Here is a 26,687-nt window from a genome sequence, read left to right on the forward strand (position 1 = left end):
TTTTCAAGTATTTATCCAGTTCCCCTTTGAAAGTTACGATTGAATCTGCTTCCACCACCCTTTCAGGCAGCGCATTCCACATCATAACAACTCGCTGCGTAAAAAAATTTCTCCTCATCTCCCCCTCTGGTTCTTTTGCCAATTATCTTAAATCTGCGACCTCGGGTTACTGACCCTCCTGGAAACAGCTTCTCCTTATTTACTCCATCAAAACCCTTCATCATTTTGAACACCTCTATCAAATCTCCCCTTAACTTTCTCTGCTCCATGGAGAACAACCACAGTTCCTCCAATCTCTTCTGCATCCTCTCTAAGGCATCAATATCCTTCCTAAAGTGTGGTGCCCACAACTGAACACAATACTCCAGCTGAGGCCTAACCAACAACAACTTGCATTTATATAGCACCTTTAACATAGTAAAACGTCGCAAGGAGCTTCACAGGAGCGTAATCAAAATTTGACACGGAGCCACATAAGGAGATATTAGGACAGGTGACCAAAATCTTGGTCAAAGAGGCAGGTTTTAAGGAACGTCTTAAAGGAGGAGAGAGCGGCGGAGAGGTTTAGGGAGAGAATTCCAGAGCTTAGGGTCTAGACGGCTGAAGGCACGGCCGCCAATGGCGGAGCGATTAAAATCGGGGATGCCAGAATTGGAGGAGCGCAGAGATCTCGGAGGGTTGTCGGGCTGGAGGAGGTTACAGAGATAGGGAGGGGAAAGGCCATGGTGGGATTTCAAAACAAGGATGAGAATTTTAAAATCGAGGCGTTGCCGGACCGGAAGCCAACGTAGGTCAGGGAACACGGGGTGATGCAGTTTCGGAAGAAGAGCTGGGGAGTCCTGACCAATATTTATCCCTCAACCAACGCCATTAAAAATAGATGAGCTAGTCACTTGCGGTTATTGGGAGCTTGCTTTGCGCAAATTGGCTGCTGCGTTTCCCTACACAGCAATAGTGATTACACTTGGTTGGCTGGGAAGCTCTTTGGGACGTCCTGAAAGGCGCTATCTAAACGCACAGGTCTGCCTTTAAACGCCACCCCTGTCGTTCGATTTCCGTTGCTGACGAAACCTGTCTCCCTTTTTGTTTTTGTCTCGTTCCAGGTGAAGTTGAGCCCCGAGTATCTCCAGCTGCTGAGGTACCGGGCGATCGCCTCCAACAGCAAGATCTACTTCGGGAAGGACATCCCCAAGATGTTCTTGGACTTGAGCGCCTTTGCGCCTGGCACTGCGGGCAAAACGCCAGGGGAAGCGAGCTCATCGCCGGAGATGATTGAAGATAAGCTGAAGGAGTTTGAGGACAGGCTATAATGATGTGGATTGTCCGGTGGGTACAGCTTGGTAGAAGCCACTGTAAAAACCAGCACTATATGCACTGCGAGGCTTCATAAAGGACATGGCCCGACTTTCCTCGTTCCTTTTCAGCTCATTTTGCCCCTTGCACAGAGCCCCTTTGCTCCCCTTGAACCGCAGTTATACTGCCACTTGTGCGTTCCAAACAGCAAGATGCGCGTCGCCCGCAGAAGGTGCGAGCGTAACTCGAGAGATTGCCGAGCCCACTGAAGTCCCTCCGGGAGGGCGTCTCGCACCATGCGCGGTATAACTGCGGAGCAAGGCTGCAGTCGGAACTGTGACAAAGTATCTGCCGTCTCGGGGTCGGTTAATTGCTTTGGAAACTTGAGTGAGTGCGCGAGTACGAGAGAGTGAGTGAGTGCGAGAACTGAGTGACGTTTTACTCAACATTTGAACTGGTCCAAGGAATCTAATGATGCTGTAACCGGGTCAAATGAAGAACTTTATCCTGTTAGGTTCAAGGCATCACCTGAGATTATTTACTTCACAAGGACTTTCATCCATCAGGAGGTTTTGACGAAGATCTAATGCTTTGAAGCTGGGCCTCATCGAACACTAGCCTGCACTATATTCATGGATGGTCTCTTGCAATCTTAACAGAGACATTAAGTATTGGACACTAAGTGCCCAGTTTCAGGGTCAAAAAACCTTTCCATTGTCCCTTCTTGGCAGCTGATGACTTGGACCAAAGACGCAATGGTCTGGAGAGGGTCCAGTGAATTGAGGGGAGGTTTGCTTAACTCCTCTGTACTTCCAGCTTCCGTTTGTCCGCCAAGCATCTTTCATTCCCTGCTTATCACCACAAGGGACCTGTTCCACCTCAAGTCCGGTCTTCTGCTTGGAACAGGCCGACCTGACTGCCTCCTTTTCGTTTGCAGCAGCGGCTAATTGCGTGAAGCCTTTTGAGACGTGACAAGACACTGCGTGAACACATTGTATTTAGACTCGAGTAAGCTATGACCTATCTGTCTTGTGCAGCGAGCTAGCACACCTGCCAGCGTTCTCTTGCAGTGAGAATTTGATTTTAAATCCAATATGCTGAGCAATAATGTGCACGGCGTACCATTTCCCTTTAAGACGCACCAGCGCTACAGCTGGACGCGGGTGGGAGTGCGTGCTACCCTTCAACTGCGTGCAGAGATGGGAAAAGGAGTAAGCTGCAGAAGATCTGTTTGTTTCACTCACTCACTCACTCACTCACTCTCCTGCTTCACACATCGTTTAGGGTAAAGTGGATTGAAGTTTGTGACACAGGGAACGAGAGGGTTGAACGGGATGAAGGTGGCCCGTACAGGCGGTCTCCCTGTGCTGGGGAGGTAAATCGGCGGGTTTAGTAGCGTAGCCTATTGCTTTGTGGTTTGGGTCACCCCCCGGGCGTGAAGCAGGCCCAGGCTCCCGCACTGTCCAAATTCCCACTCGAGAGGCTCTCGTAACCAATGAAAGGGAAAGTGCAGAATCCACACAAACAAGGGAGCGATCGACAGCCCCGCACGAGCGCGTACTAGTAAGTCACTCGCACGAGAGCCCGTCTCTGCTGCGAGGAAAACATAAAAGCAAGTTTCCGCGCTCTGAACCTTGAGGACCTGGCCCACTGAACACTCTGGCCCTTGTGCTAAGCAGATTTATTCCTGACACGTGCTGCTTTGTTCTGGAGACCTGACTACCTGTTTAAGAATCATTGCGGTGAGATGGCAGATTAGAGTTCCCGGAGAGACGGCTCACTAGATGCGGCCTACTCAGCCGGCTCGAGAAGGGATCAAAATGATACTTTGATACTGCACGTTCGACACAGTCGTGTGACCCAACTTGCAGTGATTCCCTCTGATGCGGTCTGACACTTTTGCGACAATGATGGTGGAATATTTTGCTCCCAAGACGGTGCGTAGCATGCTGCACATCCTGGCGCTTTGCCAGCCCCTCCCCCGATCCCGCCCGCCCGCTTCTTTCTTTCCACTCCCCTCGGTTTGTTTTTATTCTGGCAGCCCAATTATGTTGACAATTTCGTGACCAGTTTATCGCTGGCCTCGCTTTTATCGCAGTGAAAACAGGAGGGCGTAACAGCTCGTCGCAATCTTTACAACGGGGCCCCCGCGCAGGCCAAAATCGATCCACACGGCTTGGTTCAAAGGTCATGAGGAGGCCCCATCAAGCGATCGCAACATTCAAAATGGCCGCAAAATCAGACCATGAGGAATGGATGCACCCTGTTACTGACTGAAGTTGAAGAAACCTTTGAAATGAATTCCCCTCTTATACGGATTAATACGAAACCGTTCACTTCGTGTTTCCAGAATGCAAAGGGCAAATTGTTTGAATCCACGTACAACTGCTTTGGGTTGTGACCATTAGGGTACCAGACTAGTCACTGTTATCATTGGGTTTATACAAGTGATGACAGAGCGCAATATCGAAACTAGAAATGTGAATAGACTATTCAGATTAGACGGCTAATCGCCCTCATCAGGAAATATTGAATCAATTTTTTAAATAGTGTATTCTATGTCGAAGATATTAAAATCTATACGCACTTCTGGTCAACTTCTCCTGTGTTAAAATTCCCATATCCACCACTATAATACCTGCCTATGTAAACTTGTCACGGTGCAATTACAGCCTCCCACCAGTGGAGGTGCTGCAGTACCACCACTGGCGGGTGGGTATAATTATCCTCTATATTGGCAGTTCCCATTATAAATGTGGACATGGGAATCTACAATGGCAATATAAAAATATATTTTATTAAATGGGACTGTATTACATCTGCATGCCCTGGGCCAATTATCCCCCCACCCTCTAATCCTGCTTCACTTGAAAACTATATTTGGGTCTTGATTACCCCACAGCAGATTGACTGCGGGTGGTAGAGTTTCCACTTGCCGCCCTGGCATAAAACTGGGGTTGCCCGTCCTACAAACGGCCCTGCTTTCGTTTCCAAAGTTGGAAACCTTGACCCCGTATTTAGGGAGAACCTTAATGCAAGTTTGCCGTGAGGCGCCGGGGCTGTGGATTTTGCTCGCGGTTTAGGGCCGCAGCAGGTGGACAACCGCGAGCGCAAACCCGGCTTCCTTCGGAGAGCGACAAGAACCTCGCCCGGGTGGAAGGGCCTCGCCCCGCCTCCCTCCACTCCAGACGACCGCAGCGTGCTGACGGGAAGCCGACTCTCGTTTCTGCAAGGGATTAGAGCCCGCAGGCTGCCGCTGCTCGGAGGGGGCTGCCTACGGGTGGGGAGGCGGGAGGTACAACTTGGCGTCCCGTCCGTTTCAGAGCGTCCCGCCATTGCGTGAGGATTAATCCCCACGGTATCGGCCTGGTTCTCATCTGCCAACACTGGGATTGAAATTTAGAGAAGTCTGGTCAGGTACCGTCTCTCCGATTTACTCTTTTCCCCTCCGCTACATAAAGAAGGGCGCCGCACGGCATTGCGCGACGATTCCTTGCGCCCGAACGGGGACTGACGAGGACGGGCGGACATGTCCCACACAGGATGGCGTTGATTTTTGGAACTTGCGGATTATACGCTCCCGGACGCTACTTGTCTGAATGTAATTCGAGGTTCTGTGTGTGTGTATTTTTTTTTAATGACTGAAATTCTTTCTGGGTGATAGTCCTGTCCAGTGTAATTCCAACTGTGATTTTTTTTTTCTTTTGATTCCTCATTCCTGTGTGTTCGAAATTTTGAATTGTGTTGGGAGCTTTTTTTTCCCCTGAAACGTGATCTGTTGATTTTTCAGTGTCCTGACACCTTACAATAAAAACAAAAGTGAATATGTAGACGCTGGTGAGTGAGTGAGTTTATCTCCAAAGTTGTGGGGTGGGGGAATCTTTTCGTGGCCGCACTAACCCGAGCCCTTCTCCTCTCTTTTCCCCCCACCCCCCAGACCCAGTGATGTCTCCGTCTCCGTTCCCCTGTGAGTTCTCGTGCTGACTGATTTTGCTTTATCTCCCCCCCCCCCCCCCACACCTCTTTCCCGCTCCTCCAATCTCTGCCCACAAGGTGCGGAATCCCGCTTAGTTGGGGGGGGGTGGGGAGGGAGGTAATTGTTCCTCGGGGGGCCGCGCACCTGACCTTGGTGGCATTTTTTTCTCGTGAGAGCCTGAATGAGGAGCGTCGGCCGAGAATTCGACTGTTGGAGGCGTCATGGTTGATGCTTGCATCACGTAGGATGCACAGCACAGAAACAGGCCATTTGGCCGGTGTTTATGCTCCGCGCGAGCCTCCTCCCATCCTAATTATTTCACCTCACCCGATCACTATATCCTTCCACTCCCTGCTCCCTCATGTACTTGACTGATGATCTGGTCATTTATCTCATTGCTGTTCGTAGGACTTTGCTGTGTGCAAATTGCCTCCCGCGTTTCCTACCTTACAACAGTGACTACACTTCAAAAGCACTTCATTGGCTGTAGAGCGATTTGGGACGTCCTGAGGTCGTGAAAGGTGCTATATAAATGCAAGTTCTTCCTTTACTTAATAGCCCAGATTTTGCTGTAGCAGCGTATCTAACGGCGTCTGCCATTGGTTAGACTTGTTCGTGCATGTTTAGCCTTTAATATCTTTTGCGCTGTGATTACGGCCACCGTGCGTGGCAAATTGCTCGAAGTGCGGGCTCATAACTGCACGGCAATGAGAGCACGACCTCTGGGACCTGAGTGAACAGCAGGACCCTCAGTCTACCTCCTTAACCAACGCGATGAAAGGATTGAGAAATGAAACAGACTGAGAAGGAGGGTGAATTAAGAGTGGGTGAATTCAAAGTCAAATCAGGTACAGAAAGAGAAGTCAATAGAGGGAGAGAAAGATTGGATTAAGAGGGAGAAAACAGAGTCAGAAAGGAAAAGTAAAACATTTTTTAATTTGACATTTTTAAAATCTCCAACAATTGTTGAATGAGACTCCGCATTTGTAATAGTTAATTTTCAGTGCCAGAGAGGTTGATTGGCAGTAATTAATAATTATCACATTGTTAAAAGGGTACTTATGCTTGTAATAAGATTTAACTTTCTGTGGCGAGTTTAGTTCATGTCTGCTGTGTGAATGCAGCATCTTGACGCCGTTCAATGCGTGTCAATGGTGAGGCAGACAGTGAAAGGCTGCTTTCGCAAAGCCAATGGTGCAAGTCGAACAGCAACTTTTGAATATTTGCATTTCACTGAACCCGCAGCATGTGGGAGTTTGCAGAGAGCAGCGAGATCCCGGGCAACCACGTCTGCAGCTCAAGGAACAGAGTTGTTGAGCTGGAGTCCGAGCTGCAGACATTGTGATGCATCCGGGAGGGGGAGAGTTACCTGGACACTTTGATCCAGGAGGCAGTCACACCCCTTAGATTAGGTAGTGGTTTAGATTCGTTCAGTGGTCAGGGACAGGGGGGTGTGACTGCGAGTCAGGCAGGTATGGGGACCCAGGATCTAGTGATGGAGGAGCCTCAGCCTTTGACCTTGTCCAACAGGTACGAGGTACTTGCCACCTGTACGGATGAGAACAAAGACTGCAGGGAGGATGGGCAAACTGACCACGGCACTGGGGTACAGGGGGCCATTCAAGTAGGGGGGAGTAAAAAGGAATGTGATAGTGGTAGGGGATGGTATAGTCAGGGGGATAGATACTGTTCTCTGCAGCCGCGACCGAGAGTCCCGAAGGCAGTGTTGCCTGCCCGATGCCAGGGTTACGGACATCTCCTCGCGGCTGGAAAAGAACTTGGAGTTTGAGAGTTTTGTACTTAAGACCGAAACTAGTCATAAACGTAAATAAAGCCAATTACGTAGGTATGAGGGGCGAGTGGGCTGAGGTCGATTGGGAAATTAGATTAAAGGGGTATGACGGTAGATAAGCAGTGGCAGACATTTAAAGAAATATTTCAATATTCTCAACGAATATGCATTCCATTGAGAAATAAAAACTCCACGGGAAAAGTGATCCATCCGTGGCTAACTAAAGAAGTTAAGGAGAGTATTAGATTAAAAGACGAGGCAGATAATGTTGCGAAGAAAAGGAGTAAGCCTGAGGATTGGGAGAGTTTTAGAAACCAGCAAAGGATGACCAAAAAATTGATTTTAAAAGGGACAAAATAGAATATGAGAGTAAACTAGCAAGAAATATAAAAACGGATTGTAATAACTTCTATGAAGATGTAAAAAGGAAGGGAATAGCAAAAGTAAACATTGGTCCCTTAGAGACTGAGACAGGAGAAATTATAATGGGGAATAAGGAAATGACAGACATTAAACAGGCAGTGTCCTAGGCCCAACCATCTTCAGCTGCTTCATCAATGACCTTCCCTCCATCATAAGGTCAGAAATGGGGATGTTCGCTGATGACTGCACAGTGTTCAGTTCCATTCGCAACCCCTCAAATAATGAAGCAGTCTGAGCCTGCATGCAGCATAAGTGGCAAGTAACATTCGTGCCAGATAAGTGCCAGGCAATGACCATCTCCAACAAGAGAGAGTCTAACCACCTCCCCTTGACATTCAACGGCATTACCATCGCCGAATCCCCCACCATCAACATCCTGGGGGTCACCATTGACCAGAAACTTAACTGGACCAGCCATATAAATACAGTGGCTACGAGAGCAGGTCAGAGGCTGGGTATTCTGCGGCAAGTGACTCACCTCCTGACTCCCCAAAGCCTTTCCACCATCTGCAAGGCACAAGTCAGGAGTGTGATGGAATACTCTCCACTTCCTTGGATGAGTGCAGCTCCAACAACACTCAAGAAGCTCGACACCATCCAAGATAAAGCAACCCGCTTGATTGGCACCCCATCCACCACCCTAAACATTCACTCCCTTCACCACCAGCGCACTGTGGCTGCAGTGTGTACCATCCACAGGATGCACTGCAGCAACTTGCCAAGGCTTCTTCGACAGCACCTCCCAAACCCGCGACCTCTACCACCTAGAAGGACAAGAGCAGCAGGTACATGGGAACAATGCCACCTGCACGTTCCCCTCCAAGTCACACACCATCCCGACTTGGAAATATATCGCCGTTCCTTCATTGTCGCTGGGTCAAAATCCTGGAACTCCCTTCCTAACAGCACTGTGGGAGAACCGTCACCACACGGACTGCAGCGGTTCAAGAAGACAGCTCACCACCTTCTCGAGGGCAATTAGGGATGGGCAATAAATGCTGGCCTCGCCAGCGACACCCACATCCCATGAACTAATAAAAAAAAATTTTAAAAAAATATTTTGTATCTGTCTTCACAGTAGAAGACACAAAAAGCTTACCAGAAATAGTGGGGAACCAAGGGGCTAATGAAAGTGAGGAACTTAAAGTAATTAATATCAGTAGAGAAAAAGCATTGGAGAAAATAACGGGACTAAAAGCCGATAAATCCCTTGGACCTGATGGCCGACATCCTAGGGTTCTAAAAGAGGCAGCTGCAGAGATAGTGGATGCATTGATTTTGATCTTCCAAAGTTCCCTAGATTCTAGAACGGTCCCAGCAGATTGGAAGGTGGCAAATGTAACCCCGCTATTCAAGAAAGGAGGGAGAGAGTAAACAGGAAACTACAGGCCAGTTAGTCTGATATCAATCATCGGGAAAATGCTGGAATCTATTATTAAGGAAATGGCACTTAGAAAATCATGATATGATTAGGCAGAGTCAACATGGTTTTATGAAAGGGAAATCATGTTTGACAAATTTATTAGAGTTTTTTGAGGATGTAACTAGCAGGGCAGATAAAGGGGAACCAATGGATGTCGTATATTTGGATATTCAAAAGGCATTCGATAAGGTGCCACTTAAAAGGTTGTTACGCAAGATAAGGGCTCATGCGGTTGGGGGTAATATATTAGCATGGGCAGAGGATTGGTTAATGGACAGAAAACAGAGTGTAGGGATAAACGGGTCATTTTCAGGTTGGCAGGCTGTAACTAGTGGAGTGCCACAAGGTTCAGTGCTTGGGCCTCAGCTACTTACAATCATAGAAACATAGAAAATAGGAGCAGGAGTAGGCCATTCGGCCCTTCGAGCCTGCTCCGCCATTCAATATGATCTCCCATGGCTGATCCCCTATCTCAATACCATAATCCCGCTCTCTCCCCATACCCCTTGATGCCTTTTGTGTCTAGAAATCTATCAAGCTCCTTCTTAAATATATTCAGTGACTTGGCCTCCTCTGCCCTCTGTGGTAGAGAATTCCACAGGTTCACCACCCTCTGAGTGAAGAAATTTCTCCTCATCTCAGTCCTAAATGTCCTATCCCGTATCCTGAGACTGTGACCCCTCGTTCTGGACCCCCCCCAGCCAGGGGAAACATCCTCCCTGCATCCAGTCTGTCCAACCCTGTCAGAATTTTATATGTTTCAATGAGATCCCCTCTCATTCTTCTAAAGTCGAGTGAATACAGGCCGAGTCGACCCAATTTCTCCTCATACGACAGAGCTGCCATCTCGAATCAGTCTGGTGCACCTTCGCTGCACTCCCTCCATGGCAAGTATATCCTTTCTTAGGTAAGGAGAGCTAAACTGCACACAATACTCCAGGTATGGTCTCACCAAGGCCCTGTTTAACTGCAGTAAGACTACCTTGCTCCTGTACTCAAATCCTCTTGCAATGAAGGCCAACATACCATTTGCCTTCCGAACTGCTTGCTGCAACTACATGTTTGCTTTCAGTGACTGGTGTACAAGGACACCCAGGTCCCTTTGTACATCAACATTCCCCAATCTATCACCATTTAAATAATACTCTGCTTTTCTGTTCTTCCTTCTGAAGTGGATAACTTCACATTTATCCACATTATACTGCATCTGCCATGTATTTGCCCACTCACTCAACTTGTCTAAATCGCCTGGAAGCCTCTTTGCATCCTCCTAACAACTCACGATCCCACCTAGTTTTGTGTTGTCAGCAAACTTGGAAATCTATATTAATGACATTGATGAAGGGACCGAGTGTAATGTACCTGGGATAGATTCAAAACAGATCTAGCAGCTCAAAACTGGATATCCATGAGGCACAGTGGGCCATCAGCAGCAGCAGAATTGTATTCCAGCACAATCTGTAACCTCATGGCCCGGCATATTCCTCACTCTACCATTACCAACAAGCCAGGGGATCAACCCTGGTTCAATGAGGAGTGTAGAAGAGCATGCCAGGAGCAGCACCAGGCGTACCTAAAAATGAGGTGCCAACCTCGTGAAGCTACAACTCTGGACTACATGCATGCTAAACAGCGGAAGCAACATGCTATAGACAGAGCTAAGTGATTCCACAACCAACGGATCAGATCAAAGCTCTGCAGTCCTGCCACATCCAGTCGTGAATGGTGGTGGACAATTAAACAACTAACGGGAGGAGGAGGCTCTGTAAACATCCCCATCCTCAATGATGGCGGAGTCCAGCACGTGAGTGCAAAAGACAAGGCTGAAGCGTTTGCAACCATCTTCAGCCAGAAGGGTCGAGTGGATGATCCATCTCGGCCTCCTCCAAATGTCCCCACCATCAGAAGCCAGTCTTCAGCCAATTCGATTCACTCCACGTGATATCAAGAAACGGCTGAGTGCACTGGATACAGCAAAGGCTATGGACCCCGACAACATCCTGGCTGCAGTGCTAAAGACTTGTGCTCCAGAACTAGCTGCGTCTCCAGCCAAGCTGTTCCAGTACAGCTACAACACTGGCATCGACCCGACAATGTGGAAAATTGCCCAGGTATGTCCTGTCCATAAAAAGCAGGACAAATCCAATCCGGCCAATTACCGCCCCATCAGTCTACTCTCAATCATCAGCAAAGTGATGGAAGGTGTCGTCGACAGTGCTATCAAGCAGCATTTACTCGCCAATAACCTGCTCACCGATGCTAAGTTTGGGTTCCGCCAGGACCACTCTGCTCCAGACCTCATTACAGCCTTGGTCCAAACATAGACAAAAGAGCTGAATTCCAGAGGTGAGGTGAGAGTGACTGCCCTTAACATCAAGGCAGCATTTGACCGAGTGTGGCACCAAGGAGCCCTAGTAAAATTGAAGTCAATGGGAATCAGGGGGAAAACTCTCCAGTGGCTGGAGTCATACCTGGCACAAAGGAAGATGATAGTGGTTGTTGGAGGCCAATCATCTCAGCCCCAGGACATTGCTGCAGGAGTTCCTCAGCGCAGTGTCCTAGGGCCAACCATCTTCAGCTGCTTCATCAATGACCTTCCCTCCATCATAAGGTCAGAAATGGGGATGTTCGCTGATGATTGCAGTGTTCAGTTCCATTCGCAACCCCTCAGATAATGCCCGCATGCAGCAAGACCTGGACAACATCCAGGCTTGGGCTGATAAGTGGCAAGTAACATTCGCGCCAGACAAGTGCCAGGCAATGACCATCTCCAACAAAAGAGTGTCTAACCACCTCCCTTGACATTCAACGGCATTACCATCGCCGAATCCCCCACCATCAACATCCTGGGGGTCACCATTGACCAGAAACTTAACTGGACCAGCCATGTAAATACTGTGGCTACAAGAGCTGGTCAGAGGCAGGGTATTCTGCAGTGAGTGACTCACCTTCTGACTCCCCAAAGCCTTTCCACCATCTACAAGGCACAAGTCAGGAGTGTGATGGAATACTCTCCACTTGCCTGGATGCGTGCAGCTCCAACAACACTCAAGAAGCTCGACACCATCCAGGACAAAGCAGCCCGCTTGATTGGCACCCAATCCACCACCCTACAACATTCACTCCCTTCACCACCAGCGCACTGTGGCTGCAGTGTGTACCATCCACAGGATGCACTGCAGCAACTCACCGAGGCTTCTTTGACAGCACCTCCCAAACCCGCAACCTCTACCACCTGGAAGGACAAGAGCAGCAGGCACATGGGAACCACCTGCACGTTCCCCTCCAAGTGTCACACCATCCCGACTTGCAAATATATCGCCTTTCCTTCATCATCGCTGGGTCAAAATCCTGGAACTCCCTTCCTAACAGCACTGTGGGAGAACCTTCACCACACGGACTGCAACGGTTCAAGAAGGCGGCTCACCACCACCTTCTCAAGGGGCAATTAGGGATGGGCAATAAATGCTGGCCTCGCCAGAGATGCCCACATCCCATGAACGAATTTTTTTTAAAAGGACACAAAGAGTCATCAAAGGGATATAGACAGGTCAAGTGAGTGGGCAAGAAGGTGGCAGATGGATTATAATGTGGGGAAATGTGAGGTTAATCACTCTGGCAGGAAGAATAGAAAAACAGAATTTTTTTTAAATTGTGAGAAACTATTAAATGTTGGTGCTCAGAGAGATTTGGGTGTCCTCGTACAAGAAACACAAAAAGTTATCATGCATGCACAACAGGCTGTTCGGAAGGCAAATGGCATATTGGCCTTTACTGCAAGGGGATTGGAGTACAAGAGTAAGAAAGTCTTACTACAATTGTACAGGGCTTTGGTGAGAGCACACCTGGAGTACTGTGTCGAGTTTTGGTCTCCTTATCTAAGGAAGGATATACTTGTCTTAGAGGGGGTACAATGAAGGTTCATTAGATTGATTCCTGGGATGAGAGGGTTGTCCTATGAGGAGAGGTTGAGTAGAATGGGCCTATTCTCTCTGGAGTTTAGAAGGATGAGAGGCGATCTCATTGAAACATATAAGATTCTGAGGGGGCTTGACAGGGTAGACGCTGAGAGGCTGTTTCCCCTGGCTGGAGAGTCTAGAACTAGGGGGCATAGTCTCAGAATAAGGGGTCGGCCATTTAAGACTGAGATGAGGAGGAATTCCTTCATTCAGAGGGTTGTGAATCTTTGGAATTCTCTACCCCAGAGGGCTGTGGATGCTGAGTCCTTGAGTATATTCAAGACTGAGATCGATAGATTTTTTGGACTCTAGGGGAATCAAGGGATCCAGGAAAGTGGAATTGAGGTCGAAGATCAGCCATGATCTTATTGAATGGAGCAGGCTCGAGGGGCCACATGGCCTACTCCTGCTCCTATTTCTTCAGTTCTCTGCCCCTCGCCTGAAGTTGCAGGACCATTTACGCATAAATAATGGTGAGTGCCATTAGCCTCACCGTTATTTTGACAGTAAACTCTGGCCCAAAGATTTTAGCTGTAAGTTGCTTTCGTATTGTTCTAATGCCGAGGGGAATCCCCAGACATAGTGCCAAAGGGAAATTGCCGGATTAGTTAAGATGCTGAAGACCTGCTTCTTACTGGGTCTTCCTGGACGCCGGTAAATCAGGCAGGGTTATTTTTGTGTTCCCAACAATTGCGTGAGAGTTTGAAGTTGGTGGCACTTAACTCGACAGTAAGTGCAACATGAAGGCAGCTATGGACTAACATGTGCGATCCTAGGGAAACCAAACTAATACCCCAACGCTGGACTTCTACTGCGTGCTTTGGACGAGATTGACCGGAGAGGAAATCAGTAAATACCTTTTTCACACGAAGGGTAGTGGAAATCTGGAACTCTCTTGCCCCCAAAAGGCCGCCGATGCTGGTGGGGGGGGGCAATTGAAATGTTCAAGTCGGAGCTCGATAGATTTTTGTTGAGTCAGGGTATCAACGTATGGAGCAACGGCAGGTATGTGAGGTTGAGGTACAGATCAGCCATGACCTGATTGAATGGCGGGACAGGCTCGAGGGGCTGAACGGCCTCCTCCTGTTCCTACCTACTACGTTGGTAGTGACTTTGCCACCTGCATTGACACGGGAGAGCGAGCTCTCGCGCGCTCCGGGGGAGCGAGACTGCTGACTGCTTCATCGCGCATTCATTTAGAACAAAGTGCCAAAAAGGACCCGAGACAACTTTGGGTCATGCTACATGGGCCACATTCTTCGTAATGCTTCCCAAGGGACAGAGAGGGACACAGGTGGGACGTTTCTGGAGTTTCCTAGATGACCATGCTCCGTTCCAAATGGGTTGAGCTTTGGACCATGGAAAGTCCCTTTGAAGATGATACTTAGAAGCTGCAGCAATGTTACTTGGGGACTGGGGGCATTAGGTGATTAAGACTTTTGTTTCTTATGGCAGACCAGAAGCGCTACAGTGACGCGTTCCTGAACTGATAAGACCCCAGACATTCGTGTCTCATCGGGCTAGTGCAATAAACATTAGAAAGTTACTCCCTGCTGGAAGTATATTTAAAGATGTGGAGATGCCGGTGATGGACTGGGGTTGACAATTGTAAACAATTTTACAACACCAAGTTATAGTCCAGCAATTTTATTTTAAATTCACAAGCTTTCGGAGGCTTGTGAATTTAAAATAAAATTGCTGGACTATAACTTGGTGTTTTATATTTAAAGACACCAAATCATTTGTTTAAAGGGAAAATGGAAAGATAAGAGAAAGGGGAACGGGCTGATAATGCTGCTCTGACTCGAAGTATCGACCTTTGTACTTTCAGATTTGCATGAGCCTTTTTATAATTGGTCCCTGGCGACTGGGTTCTCAGTTTTCTTAAAACACTGCATTGGTTTCAGCCCATGCAAAAGCAGAGAGTGATAACTGGAGTTCACAAGGAGGTCAGTGTGAATCGACTGTGTCTTTGGGTTTTCCCATGTATCAAATGTAGACTGTTGAATTACATAGTAATAACTGTTGGACTATAACCTGGTGTTGTAAGATTCCTTACATAGTAATCATGACACAGACCAGTGGGTTTTACTCCGTATGACATAGTAATTACAACACAGGAACAGGCCCTTCGGCCCAACCTGCCCATGTTGGGGTTTATCCCCCACACGAGCAGAATGAGTTCCTGGCCGATTTTAAGGGTCTCGACGGAGGCGGAGAGGTTTAGGAAGGGAATTCCAGAGCTGGCAGCCGAAGGCACGGCCGCCAATGGCGGAGCGATGAAAACCGGGGATGCGCAAGAGGCCAGAATTGGAGGAGCGCAGAGATCTCGGAGGGTTGTAGGGCTGGAGGAGGGTCACAGGAGGGGGCGAGGCCACGGAGGGATTTGAAAACAAGAATAATTTTAAATTGTCTTCGGAGCGGGGCGAACGGGGCTTGGTGCGAGTTGGGATACGGGGCAGCAGAGTTTTGGATGAGCTCAAGTTTACAGAGGGTGGAAGATGGGAGGCCATCCGGGAGAGCATCAGAACAGTCGAGCCTGGAGGTAACAGAAGCAGGGGTGGGGGTTTCAGCAGCAGATGGGCTGAGGCAGGGGCGGAGGCGGGCAAGTTTTTTTTGAAGTTACTTTTCAGCAAGGCCGAGCATCCAGGGCTGTTCACTCGCTGCCTCGCTTATTTTCGATACGCAGGCTGCCGTGTGAGGCGATGTGGGGGAAAGTTCTTCAGTCAGTTAATGCTGATTCGAACATTCGCCCCACCTCAGACCTTTACGTATTCCCCAGAGAGGGCGGACTCAGCACAGATCGGGGACAGGGCCTGGCACGTCCTGAGATGTCAGTCGTGACTCAGCGGGCAGCACTCTCGCCTCTGAGTCAGAAGGTCGTGGGTTCGAGCCCCACTCCAGAGACTTGAGCACAGAATCCAGGCTCACACCCCCAGTGCCAGTACACTGAGGGAGTGCCGCACTGTCGGAGGCGCCGTCCTTCAGATGAGACGTTAAACCGAGGCCCTCTCGGATGGGTGTAAAAGTTCCCACGGTTCTATATCGAAGAAGAGCAGGGGGACTTCTCCCCAGCGTTCTGGGCCGATATTTTCCCTCAACCAAAATCACTTAAAAAAAAAACAGATGATCTGGTCATTATCTCATTTGCTGTTTTTGTGGGAGCTTGCTGTGCGCAAATTGGCTGCCGCGTTTCCTACATTACAACAGTGGCTGCACTTCAAAAAGCACTTTGGGACGTCCTGAGGTAGAAATGGGAACCCTTTCTCTTTTTTTTCTTTTGTGGTGAGGCTGTCCCTTTAATTGTCCACCACATTGCTTCTCCGCCCCATTTGTACATTTTCAGGGGGTTTCGTTTCCAGCTGTTAAAAGTCAGCATGAGGTGACTCATCGATGAGTGCTTCTGAACACTAGAGGGGAGTCTTGGTCGAGCTTTGTATTCCTCCCCCACTGCTGATCTGGTTATTCCCCCCACCCCCTCCCCAGACATCAGGAAGAATAACGAGAAGCTGACTGTAGCACTGAGTCTCACTTCACGGACTGGAGCTCCAGCAAGAAGCACCATGAATGGGAGCTGTCGGCGCGGCGACGGCCTGCTCCTGCAGCCCGTTTGGGACATGATGGAGTCTCGCCGGGACCTTCTGGCCTCGCCCTTCTTCCCGGTGGCGTTCTCCTTCACCGCCAACCTGCTCGCCTGCGCCCCCTACCTGCTGCTGGACGCCATGGGTCCTCGCTGGCCGTTCTTCCACCGTTACAAGCTCAAGCCCCGCCAGGCCGCCGACGCGGGTACCGTGGCGAGGTGCCTGTCCAGGATCTGCTGCAACCACGGACTCTTCATCTTCCCGGCGACCTTGCTGGGCCGGGCCTCGAGGTCGGAGCCCGGGCCTCCGGAGGCCCCGTCCGTCGCCCAGCTGCTGTCCGGGGTGGCCCTGTGCCTCCTGCTCTTTGACCTGCTCTTCTTCCTCTGGCACCTGCTGCACCACCGGCTGCCCTGGCTCTACCTGCGACTGCACAGCCTCCACCACCTGCACGGCAGCCCCTTCTCGCTCACCGCCCAGTACGCCAGCGCCTGGGAGATCCTGAGCCTGCAGCTGATGGCCGCGTGCGGCCCCCGCCTCCTGGGCGTCCACCCCCTGACCGAGATGACCTTCTTCCTCCTGAACATCTGGCTGGCGGTGGAGGACCACTGCGGCTACGACCTGCCCTGGGCCCCCCACAGGCTCGTCCCCTTTGGCCTCCTGGGCGGAGCTCCTTACCACCAGCTGCATCACCAGAGATTTAAATGTAACTACGCTCCTTACTTCACCCACTGGGACAAGCTCTTCCGGACCTATAGGAAGCCTTAAAGTGGTAAGGGTGCGTCTTGATGTTCAGAATCATTAGTGGGGGTGGGGCGGGCGGTCGGTGAGTGGGGGTTGTTGGTGGGGGACTATTGTTCGTTAGGGGGATGTCAGTGAGGGTCGGTCAGGGAATTATAAGCAAGAGGCAGTTGTCAGTGGGAAGGGACAGTGGGTCAGGTGGGATTGTCGGTGGGGGAGGCCACTGATGCTTGAGAGAAAGTGAGGACAGGATCGCGTAGGGCTGGGATGTTTCCCCCATCAATACTCTGCCATCGGCAGTCACATGACAGGGACCCTCTAGGTGACACACTGGAGGGCATCCAGCACACAGGGAGCTGGGAATCAGTCAGTGAAACAGAAAAGGGGATTATTGAGGGAACGAAATACACATGTATACAAATCAAGGTGGATTCGGTGGACAGAAATAGCAGATGTTTGCAAATTTAATTTCAAACCCCACGAACCGACACAATGACGAGATGAACTGCACCACCCGATACCCGGGGTCTTGCCAATCTCGGGCACTGCAGGTTCCTGTCGAGACTCAAACGAGGTGTTTAGGCTCTTTCCTTACTGTGGTTATCCCAGAAAATCACCATGCAGTGAGAGAGAGAGCGCGACAGAGAGAGAGAAAGAGAGAGCGACAGAGAGAGAGCGACAGAGAGAGAGAAAGAGAGCGACAGTGGGAGAGAGAGAGAGAGCGACAGTGGGAGAGAGAGAGAGAGCGACAGTGGGAGAGAGAGAGAGAGCGACAGTGGGAGAGAGAGAGAGAGCGACAGTGGGAGAGAGAGAGAGCGACAGTGGGAGAGAGAGAGAGAGAGCGACAGTGGGAGAGAGAGAGAGAGAGCGACAGTGGGAGAGAGAGAGAGCGACAGTGGGAGAGAGAGAGAGCGACATTGGGAGAGAGAGAGAGAGCGACAGTGGGAGAGAGAGAGAGTCTGACAGAGAGAAAGAGAGAAGCTTACAGAGAGACTGACTGACTGACGGAGAGAGAGAGACTGACTGATTGACAGAGAGAGAAGCTAAGACAGAGAGACTGAGAGAGAGAGAGACTGAGAGAGAGAGAGACTGAGAGAGAGATTGACTGACTGACAGAGAGAGAGACTGAGAGAGAGAGACTGACTGACAGAGTGACTCACTGACTGACAGAGAGAGAGAGAGAGACTGACAGAGAGAGAGAGAGACTGACAGAGAGAGAGAGAGACTGACTGATTGACAGAGAGAGAGAAGCTAAGAGAGACAGAGAGAGAGACTGAGAGAGAGACTGAGAGACTGACTGACTGAGAGAGAGAGACTGACAGAGAGAGAGAGACTGACAGACTGACTGACAGAGAGAGAGAAAATCTGACAGAGAGACTGACTGAGAGAGAGAGACTGACAGAGAGAGAGAGTTGTAAGGAGTCTTACAACACCAGGTTATAGTCCAACAGCTTTATTTGAAATCACAAGCTTTTGGAGCTTTCCTCCTTCGTCAGGAAACTCTGAAAGCTTGTGATTTCAAATAAAGCTGTTGGACTATAACCTGGTGTTGTCAGACTCCTTACATTTGTCCATCCCAGTCCATCACCGGCATCTCCTCATCACGAGAGACTGACTGAGAGAGAGACTGACTGACTGAGAGAGAGACTGACTGACTGAGAGAGAGACTGACTGACTGAGAGAGAGACTGACTGACTGAGAGAGAGACTGACTGACTGAGAGAGAGACTGACTAACTGAGAGAGAGACTGACTGACTGAGAGAGAGACTGACTGACTGAGAGAGAGAGAGACTGACTGAGAGAGAGACTGACTGAGAGAGAGACTGACTGAGAGAGAGACTGACTGAGAGAGAGACTGACAGAGAGAGACTGACTGAGAGAGAGGCTGACTGAGAGAGAGACTGACTGACTGAGAAAGAGACTGACTGACTGAGAGAGAGACTGACTGACTGAGAGAGAGACTGACTGACTGAGAGAGAGACTGACTGACTGAGAGAGAGACTGACTGAGAGAGAGACTGACTGAGAGAGAGACTGACTGAGAGAGAGACTGACTGAGAGAGAGACTGACTGAGAGAGAGACTGACTGAGAGAGAGACTGACTGAGAGAGAGACTGACTGAGAGAGAGACTGACTGAGAGAGAGACTGACTGAGAGAGAGACTGACTGACTGACAGACTGACAGACTGACTGACAGACAGACTGACTGACAGACTGACAGAGACAGAGGCTGACAGAGAGAGAGAGAGAAGCTGACAGAGAGAGAGACTGACAGAGAGAGAGAAGCTGACAGAGAGAGAGACTGACTGAGGGAGAGACTGACTGAGAGAGAGACTGACAGAGAGAGAGAGAGAGACTGACAGAGAGAGAGACTGACTGAGGGAGAGACTGACTGAGAGAGAGACTGACAGAGAGAGAGAGAGAGAGACTGACAGAGAGAGAGAAGCTGACAGAGAGAGAGACTGACTGAGGGAGAGACTGACTGAGAGAGAGACTAACAGAGAGAGAGAGAGAGACTGACAGAGAGAGAGACTGACTGAGGGAGAGACTGACTGAGAGAGAGACTGACAGAGAGAGAGAGAGAGAGAGACTGACAGAGAGAGAGAGAGAGACTGACAGAGAGAGAGACTGACAGAGAGAGAGAGAGAGACTGACAGAGAGAGAGAGAGAGACTGACAGACAGACAGAGAGAGAGAGACTGACAGAGAGAGAGACTGACATGCAGACTGACAGAGAGAGAGAGAAGCTGACAGAGAAAGAGACTGACAGAGAGAGAGAGAGAGACTGACAGACAGATTGACAGAGAGAGAGACTGACAGACAGACTGAGAGAGAGAGACTGACAGAGAGAGAGAAGCTGACAGAGAGAGAGACTGACAGAGAGAGAGACTGACAGAGAGAGACTGACTGAGATAGAGAGAGAGACTGACAGAGAGAGAGAGAGACTGACATGCAGACTGACAGAGAGAGAGAGACTGACAGACAGATTGACAGAGAGAGAGAGACTGACAGAGAGAGAGAGAGAGAGACTGACAGAGAGAGAGAGAAGCAGACAGAGAGAGACTGACTGAGAGAGAGAGACTGACTGAGAGAGAGACTGACAGAGAGAGAGAGACTGACAGAGAGAGAGAGACTGACTGAGAGAGAGACTGACTGAGAGAGACTGACTGAGAGAGACTGACAGAGAGAGAGCGACTGACAGAGAGAGAGAGACTGACAGAGAGAGAGAGACTGACAGAGAGAGAGAGACTGACAGAGAGAGAGACTGACAGAGAGAGAGAGACTGACAGAGAGAGAGAGACTGACTGAGAGAGAGACTGACTGAGAGAGAGACTGACTGAGAGAGAGACTGACAGAGAGAGAGACTGACAGAGAGAGACTGACTGAGAGAGAGACTGGCTGAGAGAGAGACTGACTGAGAGAGAGAGAGAGACTGACAGAGAGAGAGCGACTGACAGAGAGAGAGAGACTGACAGAGAGAGAGAGACTGACAGAGAGAGAGAGACTGACAGAGAGAGAGAGACTGACTGAGAGAGAGAGAGAAGCAGACAGAGAGAGACTGACTGAGAGAGAGAGACTGACTGAGAGAGAGACTGACTGAGAGAGAGACTGACTGAGAGAGAGAGAGAGAGACTGACAGAGAGAGAGACTGACAGAGAGAGAGACTGACAGAGAGAGAGACTGACAGAGAGAGAGAGAGACTGACAGAGAGAGAGACTGACAGAGAGAGAGACTGACAGAGAGAGAGACTGACTGAGAGAGAGACTGACTGAGAGAGAGACTGACTGACATGCAGACTGACAGAGAGAGACTGACAGAGAGAGAGAGAGAGAAGCTGACAGAGAAAGAGACTGACAGAGAGAGAGACTGACTGAGAGAGAGACTGACTGAGAGAGAGACTGACTGACAGAGAGACTGACTGACAGAGAGAGAGACTGACAGAGAGAGAGACTGACAGAGAGAGAGAGAGACTGACATGCAGACTGACAGAGAGAGACTGACAGAGAGAGAGAGAGAGAAGCTGACAGAGAAAGAGACTGACAGAGAGAGAGAGAGACTGACAGACAGATTGACAGAGAGAGAGACTGACAGAGAGAGAGAAGCTGACAGAGAGAGAGACTGACAGACAGATTGACAGAGAGAGAGAAGCTGACAGAGAGAGAGAGAGAGAGACTGACTGACAGAGAGAGACAGACTGACAGAGACAGTGAGAGACTGACACAGAGAGAGAGAGAGACTGACACAGAGAGAGAGAGAGACTGACGGAGAGAGAGACTGATAGAGAGAGAGACTGACAGAGAGAGAGACAGAGACTGACAGACAGACAGAGAGAGAGAGAGACTGACAGAGAGAGAGAGAGACTGACAGAGAGAGAGAGAGAAGCTGACAGAGAGAGAGAGAGAGACAGAGAGAGAGAGAAGCTGACAGAGACAGAGACTGACAGAGAGAGAGAGAGAGAATGACAGACAGATTGACAGAGAGACTGACAGACAGACTGAGAGAGAGAGACTGACAGACAGACTGACAGAGAGAGAGGGAGAGAGAGAGAGACTGACAGACTGACTGAGAGAGAGACTGACAGAGAGAGAGAGAGAGACTGACAGAGAGAGAGAGACTGACTGAGAGAGAGAGACTGACTGAGAGAGAGAGACTGACTGAGAGAGACTGACAGAGAGAGAGACTGACAGAGAGAGAGACTGACTGAGAGAGAGACTGACTGAGAGAGAGACTGACTGAGAGAGAGACTGACAGAGAGAGAGAGAGACTGACAGAGAGAGAGAGAGACTGACAGAGAGAGAGACTGACAGAGGGAGACTGACAGAGAGAGAGACTGACTGAGAGAGAGACTGACAGAGAGAGAGAGACTGACAGAGAGAGAGATTGACAGAGAGAGAGACTGACAGAGAGAGAGACTGACAGAGAGAGACTGACTGAGAGAGAGACTGACAGAGAGAGAGACTGACAGAGGGAGACTGACAGAGAGAGAGACTGACTGAGAGAGAGACTGACAGAGAGAGAGAGACTGACAGAGAGAGAGAGAGAGATTGACAGAGAGAGAGACTGACAGAGAGAGAGACTGACAGAGAGAGAGACAGAGACTGACAGACAGACAGAGAGAGAGAGACTGACAGAGAGAGAGAGAGACTGACATGCAGACTGACAGAGAGAGACTGACAGAGAGAGAGAGAGAAGCTGACAGAGAAAGAGACTGACAGAGAGAGAGAGAGAGAGAGACTGACAGACAGATTGACAGAGAGAGAGACTGACAGACAGACTGAGAGAGAGAGACTGACAGAGAGAGAGAAGCTGACAGAGAGAGAGACTGACAGACAGATTGACAGAGAGAGAGAGAGAATGACAGACTGACTGACAGAGAGAGAAGCTGACAGAGAGAGAGAGAGAGACTGACTGACAGAGAGAGACTGACAGACTGACTGACAGAGAGAGAGAGAGACTGACAGAGAGAGAGAGAGAGACTGACAGAGAGAGACTTTTTTTTTATTCGTTCACGGGATGTGGGTGTCGCTGGCAAGGCCGGCTTTTATTGCCCATCCCTAATTGCCCTCGAGAAGGTGGTGGTGAGCCGCCTTCTTGAACCGCTGCAGTCCGTGTGGTGACGGTTCTCCCACAGTGCTGTTAGGAAGGGAGTTCCAGGATTTTGACCCAGCGACGATGAAGGAACGGCGATATATTTCCAAGTCGGGATGGTGTGTGACTTGGAGGGGAACGTGCAGGTGGTGTTGTTCCCATGTACCTGCTGCTCTTGTCCTTCTAGGTGGTAGAGGTCGCGGGTTTGGGAGGTGCTGTCGAAGAAGCCTTGGCGAGTTGCTGCAGTGCATCCTGTGGATGGTACACACTGCAGCCACAGTGCGCCGGTGGTGAAGGGAGTGAATGTTTAGGGTGGTGGATGGGGTGCCAATCAAGCGGGCTGCTTTATCTTGGATGGTGTCGAGCTTCTTGAGTGTTGTTGGAGCTGCACTCATCCAGGCAAGTGGAGAGTATTCCATCACACTCCTGACTTGTGCCTTGTAGATGGTGGAAAGGCTTTGGGGAGTCAGGAGGTGAGTCACTCGCCGCAGAATACCCAGCCTCTGACCTGCTCTCGTAGCCACAGTATTTATATGGCTGGTCCAGTTAAGTTTCTGGTCAATGGTGACCCCCAGGATGTTGATGGTGGGGGATTCAGCGATGGTAATGCCGTTGAATGTCAAGGGGAGGTGGTTAGACTCTCTCTTGTTGGAGATGGTCATTGCCTGGCACTTATCTGGCGCGAATGTTACTTGCCACTTATCAGCCCAAGCCTGGATGTTGTCCAGGTCTTGCTGCATGCGGGCTCGGACTGCTTCATTATCTGAGGGGTTGCGAATGGAACTGAACACTGTGCAGTCATCAGCGAACATCCCCATTTCTGACCTTATGATGGAGGGAAGGTCATTGATGAAGCAGCTGAAGATGGTTGGGCCTCAGACACTGCCCTGAGGAACTCCTGCAGCAATGCCCTGGGGCTGAGATGCTTGGCCTCCAACAACCACTACCATCTTCCTTTGTGCTAGGTATGACTCCAGCCACTGGAGAGTTTTCCCCCTGATTCCCATTGACTTCAATTTTACTAGGGCTCCTCGGTGCCACACTCGGTCAAATGCTGCCTTGATGTCAAGGGCAGTCACTCTCACCTCACCTCTGGAATTCAGCTCTTTTGTCCATGTTTGGACCAAGGCTGTAATGAGGTCTGGAGCCGAGTGGTCCTGGCGGAACCCAAACTGAGCGTCGGTGAGCAGGTTATTGGTGAGTAAGTGCCGCTTGATAGCACTGTCGACGACATCTTCCATCACTTTGCTGATGATTGAGAGTAGACTGATGGGGCGGTAATTGGCCGGATTGGATTTGTCCTGCTTTTTGTGGACAGGACATACCTGGGCAATTTTCCACATTGTCGGGTGGATGCCAGTGTTGTAGCTGTACTGGAACAGCTTGGCTAGAGGCGCAGCTAGTTCTGGAGCACAAGTCTTCAGCACTACAGCTGGGATGTTGTCGGGGCCCATAGCCTTTGCTGTATCCAGTGCACTCAGCCGTTTCTTGATATCACGTGGAGTGAATCGAATTGGCCGAAGACTGGCTTCCGTGATGGTGGGGATATCGGGAGGAGGCTGAGATGGATTATCCACTCGGCACTTCTGGCTGAAGATGGTTGCAAACGCTTCAGCCTTGTCTTTTGCACTCACGTGCTGGACTCCGCCATCATTGAGAATGGGGATGTTTGCAGAGCCTCCTCCTCCCGTTAGTTGTTTAATTGTCCACCACCATTCACGACTGGATGTGGCAGGACTGCAGAGCTTTGATCTGATCCGTTGGTTGTGGAATCGCTTAGCTCTTACCAGATGGGTTTTTACGACAATCCGGTAGTTTCATGGCCATCATTACTGATACTAGTATTTTAATTCCAGATTTTTATTTAATTAATTGAATTTAATTAATTAATTGAATTTAAATTCGCCAGCTGCCGTGGCGGAATTTGAACTCAGGACTCTGGATTTTCGTCCAGGCCTCTGGATTACTAGCCCAGTAACATAACCACTATGCTACCATACTGATAGAGAGAGAGACAGACAGACTGACAGAGAGAGAGACTGACAGAGAGAGAGACAGACAGACTGACAGAGAGAGAGACTGACAGAGAGAGAGACAGAGACTGACAGACAGACAGAGAGAGAGAGACTGACAGAGAGAGAGAGAGACTGACATGCAGACTGACAGAGAGAGAGAGACTGAAAGAGAAAGAGAGAAGCTGACAGAGAGAGAGAGAGACAGAGAGAGAGAGAGACTGACATGCAGACTGACAGAGAGAGAGAGAGAGAGAAGCTGACAGAGACAGAGACTGACAGAGATAGAGAGAGAATGACAGACAGATTGACAGAGAGACTGACAGACAGACTGAGAGAGAGAGACTGACAGAGAGAGAGAGAGAGACTGACAGACAGACTGACAGAGAGAGAGAGAGAAGCTGACAGACAGAGAGAGAGAGAGACTGACAGACTGACTGACAGAGAGAGACTGACAGAGAGACTGACAGAGAGAGTGAGAGAGAGAGACTGACAGAGAGAGAGAGAGAGACTGACAGAGAGAGAGAGAGAGACTGACAGAGAGAGAGAGAGAGACTGACAGAGAAAGAGAGAGAGAGAGAGACTGACAGAGAGAGAGAGAGAGACTGACAGAGAGAGAGAGAGACTGACAGAGAGAGAGAGACTGACAGAGAGAGAGAGACTGACAGAGAGAGAGAGACTGACAGAGAGAGAGAGACTGACAGAGAGAGAGAGACTGACTGAGAGAGAGAGAGAAGCAGACAGAGAGAGACTGACTGAGAGAGAGAGACTGACTGAGAGAGAGAGACTGACTGAGAGAGCGACTGACAGAGAGAGAGCGACTGACAGAGAGAGAGAGACTGACAGAGAGAGAGAGACTGACAGAGAGAGAGAGACTGACTGAGAGAGAGACTGACTGAGAGAGAGACTGACTGAGAGAGAGACTGACTGAGAGAGAGAGAGAGAGAGACTGACAGAGAGAGAGACTGACAGAGAGAGAGACTGACAGAGAGAGAGAGACTGACAGAGAGAGAGAGACTGACTGAGAGAGAGACTGACTGAGAGAGAGACTGACTGAGAGAGAGACTGACTGAGAGAGAGACTGACAGAGAGAGAGACTGACAGAGAGAGACTGACTGAGAGAGAGACTGGCTGAGAGAGAGACTGACTGAGAGAGAGAGAGAGACTGACAGAGAGAGAGCGACTGACAGAGAGAGAGAGACTGACAGAGAGAGAGAGACTGACAGAGAGAGAGAGACTGACAGAGAGAGAGAGACTGACTGAGAGAGAGAGAGACTGACTGAGAGAGAGAGAGAAGCAGACAGAGAGAGACTGACTGAGAGAGAGAGACTGACTGAGAGAGAGACTGACTGAGAGAGAGACTGACTGAGAGAGAGAGAGAGAGAGACTGACAGAGAGAGAGACTGACAGAGAGAGAGAGAGAGAAGCTGACAGAGAAAGAGACTGACAGAGAGAGAGAGAGACTGACAGACAGATTGACAGAGAGAGAGACTGACAGAGAGAGAGAAGCTGACAGAGAGAGAGACTGACAGACAGATTGACAGAGAGAGAGAAGCTGACAGAGAGAGAGAGAGAGAGAGACTGACTGACAGAGAGAGACAGACTGACAGAGACAGTGAGAGACTGACACAGAGAGAGAGAGAGACTGACACAGAGAGAGAGAGAGACTGACACAGAGAGAGAGAGAGACTGTCAGAGAGAGAGAGAGAGACTGACAGAGAGAGAGACAGAGACTGACAGACAGACAGAGAGAGAGAGAGACTGACAGAGAGAGAGAGAGACTGACAGAGAGAGAGAGACTGACAGAGAGAGAGAGAGAAGCTGACAGAGAGAGAGAGAGAGACAGAGAGAGAGAGAAGCTGACAGAGACAGAGACTGACAGAGAGAGAGAGAGAGAATGACA

General features: G+C 49.8%; 2 protein-coding genes across 4 annotated transcripts in view; both read left to right on the top strand.

Moving 5' to 3' along the window:
* erlin2 (ER lipid raft associated 2) overlaps positions 1–5,123 on the top strand; it is a 28,817-nt gene extending 23,694 nt beyond the window's left edge. For all 3 annotated transcript variants that reach the window (XM_068000985.1, XM_068000987.1, XM_068000986.1), the window contains exon 12: positions 1,104–5,123. In XM_068000985.1, the coding sequence (XP_067857086.1) occupies positions 1,104–1,310 (207 nt within the window). In that variant the 3' untranslated portion in view covers positions 1,311–5,123. The remainder of the gene's footprint in view (positions 1–1,103) is intronic.
* An 11,285-nt stretch (positions 5,124–16,408) lies between these two features.
* The window catches only part of LOC137336111 (cholesterol 25-hydroxylase-like protein), a 42,741-nt gene continuing 32,462 nt past the window's right edge, over positions 16,409–26,687 (top strand). The window contains exon 1 of the mRNA XM_068001600.1: positions 16,409–17,216. Coding sequence (XP_067857701.1) covers positions 16,430–17,212 — 783 coding nt within the window. The 5' untranslated portion in view covers positions 16,409–16,429 and the 3' untranslated portion in view covers positions 17,213–17,216. The remainder of the gene's footprint in view (positions 17,217–26,687) is intronic.

Source organism: Heptranchias perlo, chromosome 20, assembly GCF_035084215.1.
Source record: "Heptranchias perlo isolate sHepPer1 chromosome 20, sHepPer1.hap1, whole genome shotgun sequence".
In the NCBI taxonomy this organism is placed as follows: domain Eukaryota; kingdom Metazoa; phylum Chordata; class Chondrichthyes; order Hexanchiformes; family Hexanchidae; genus Heptranchias; species Heptranchias perlo.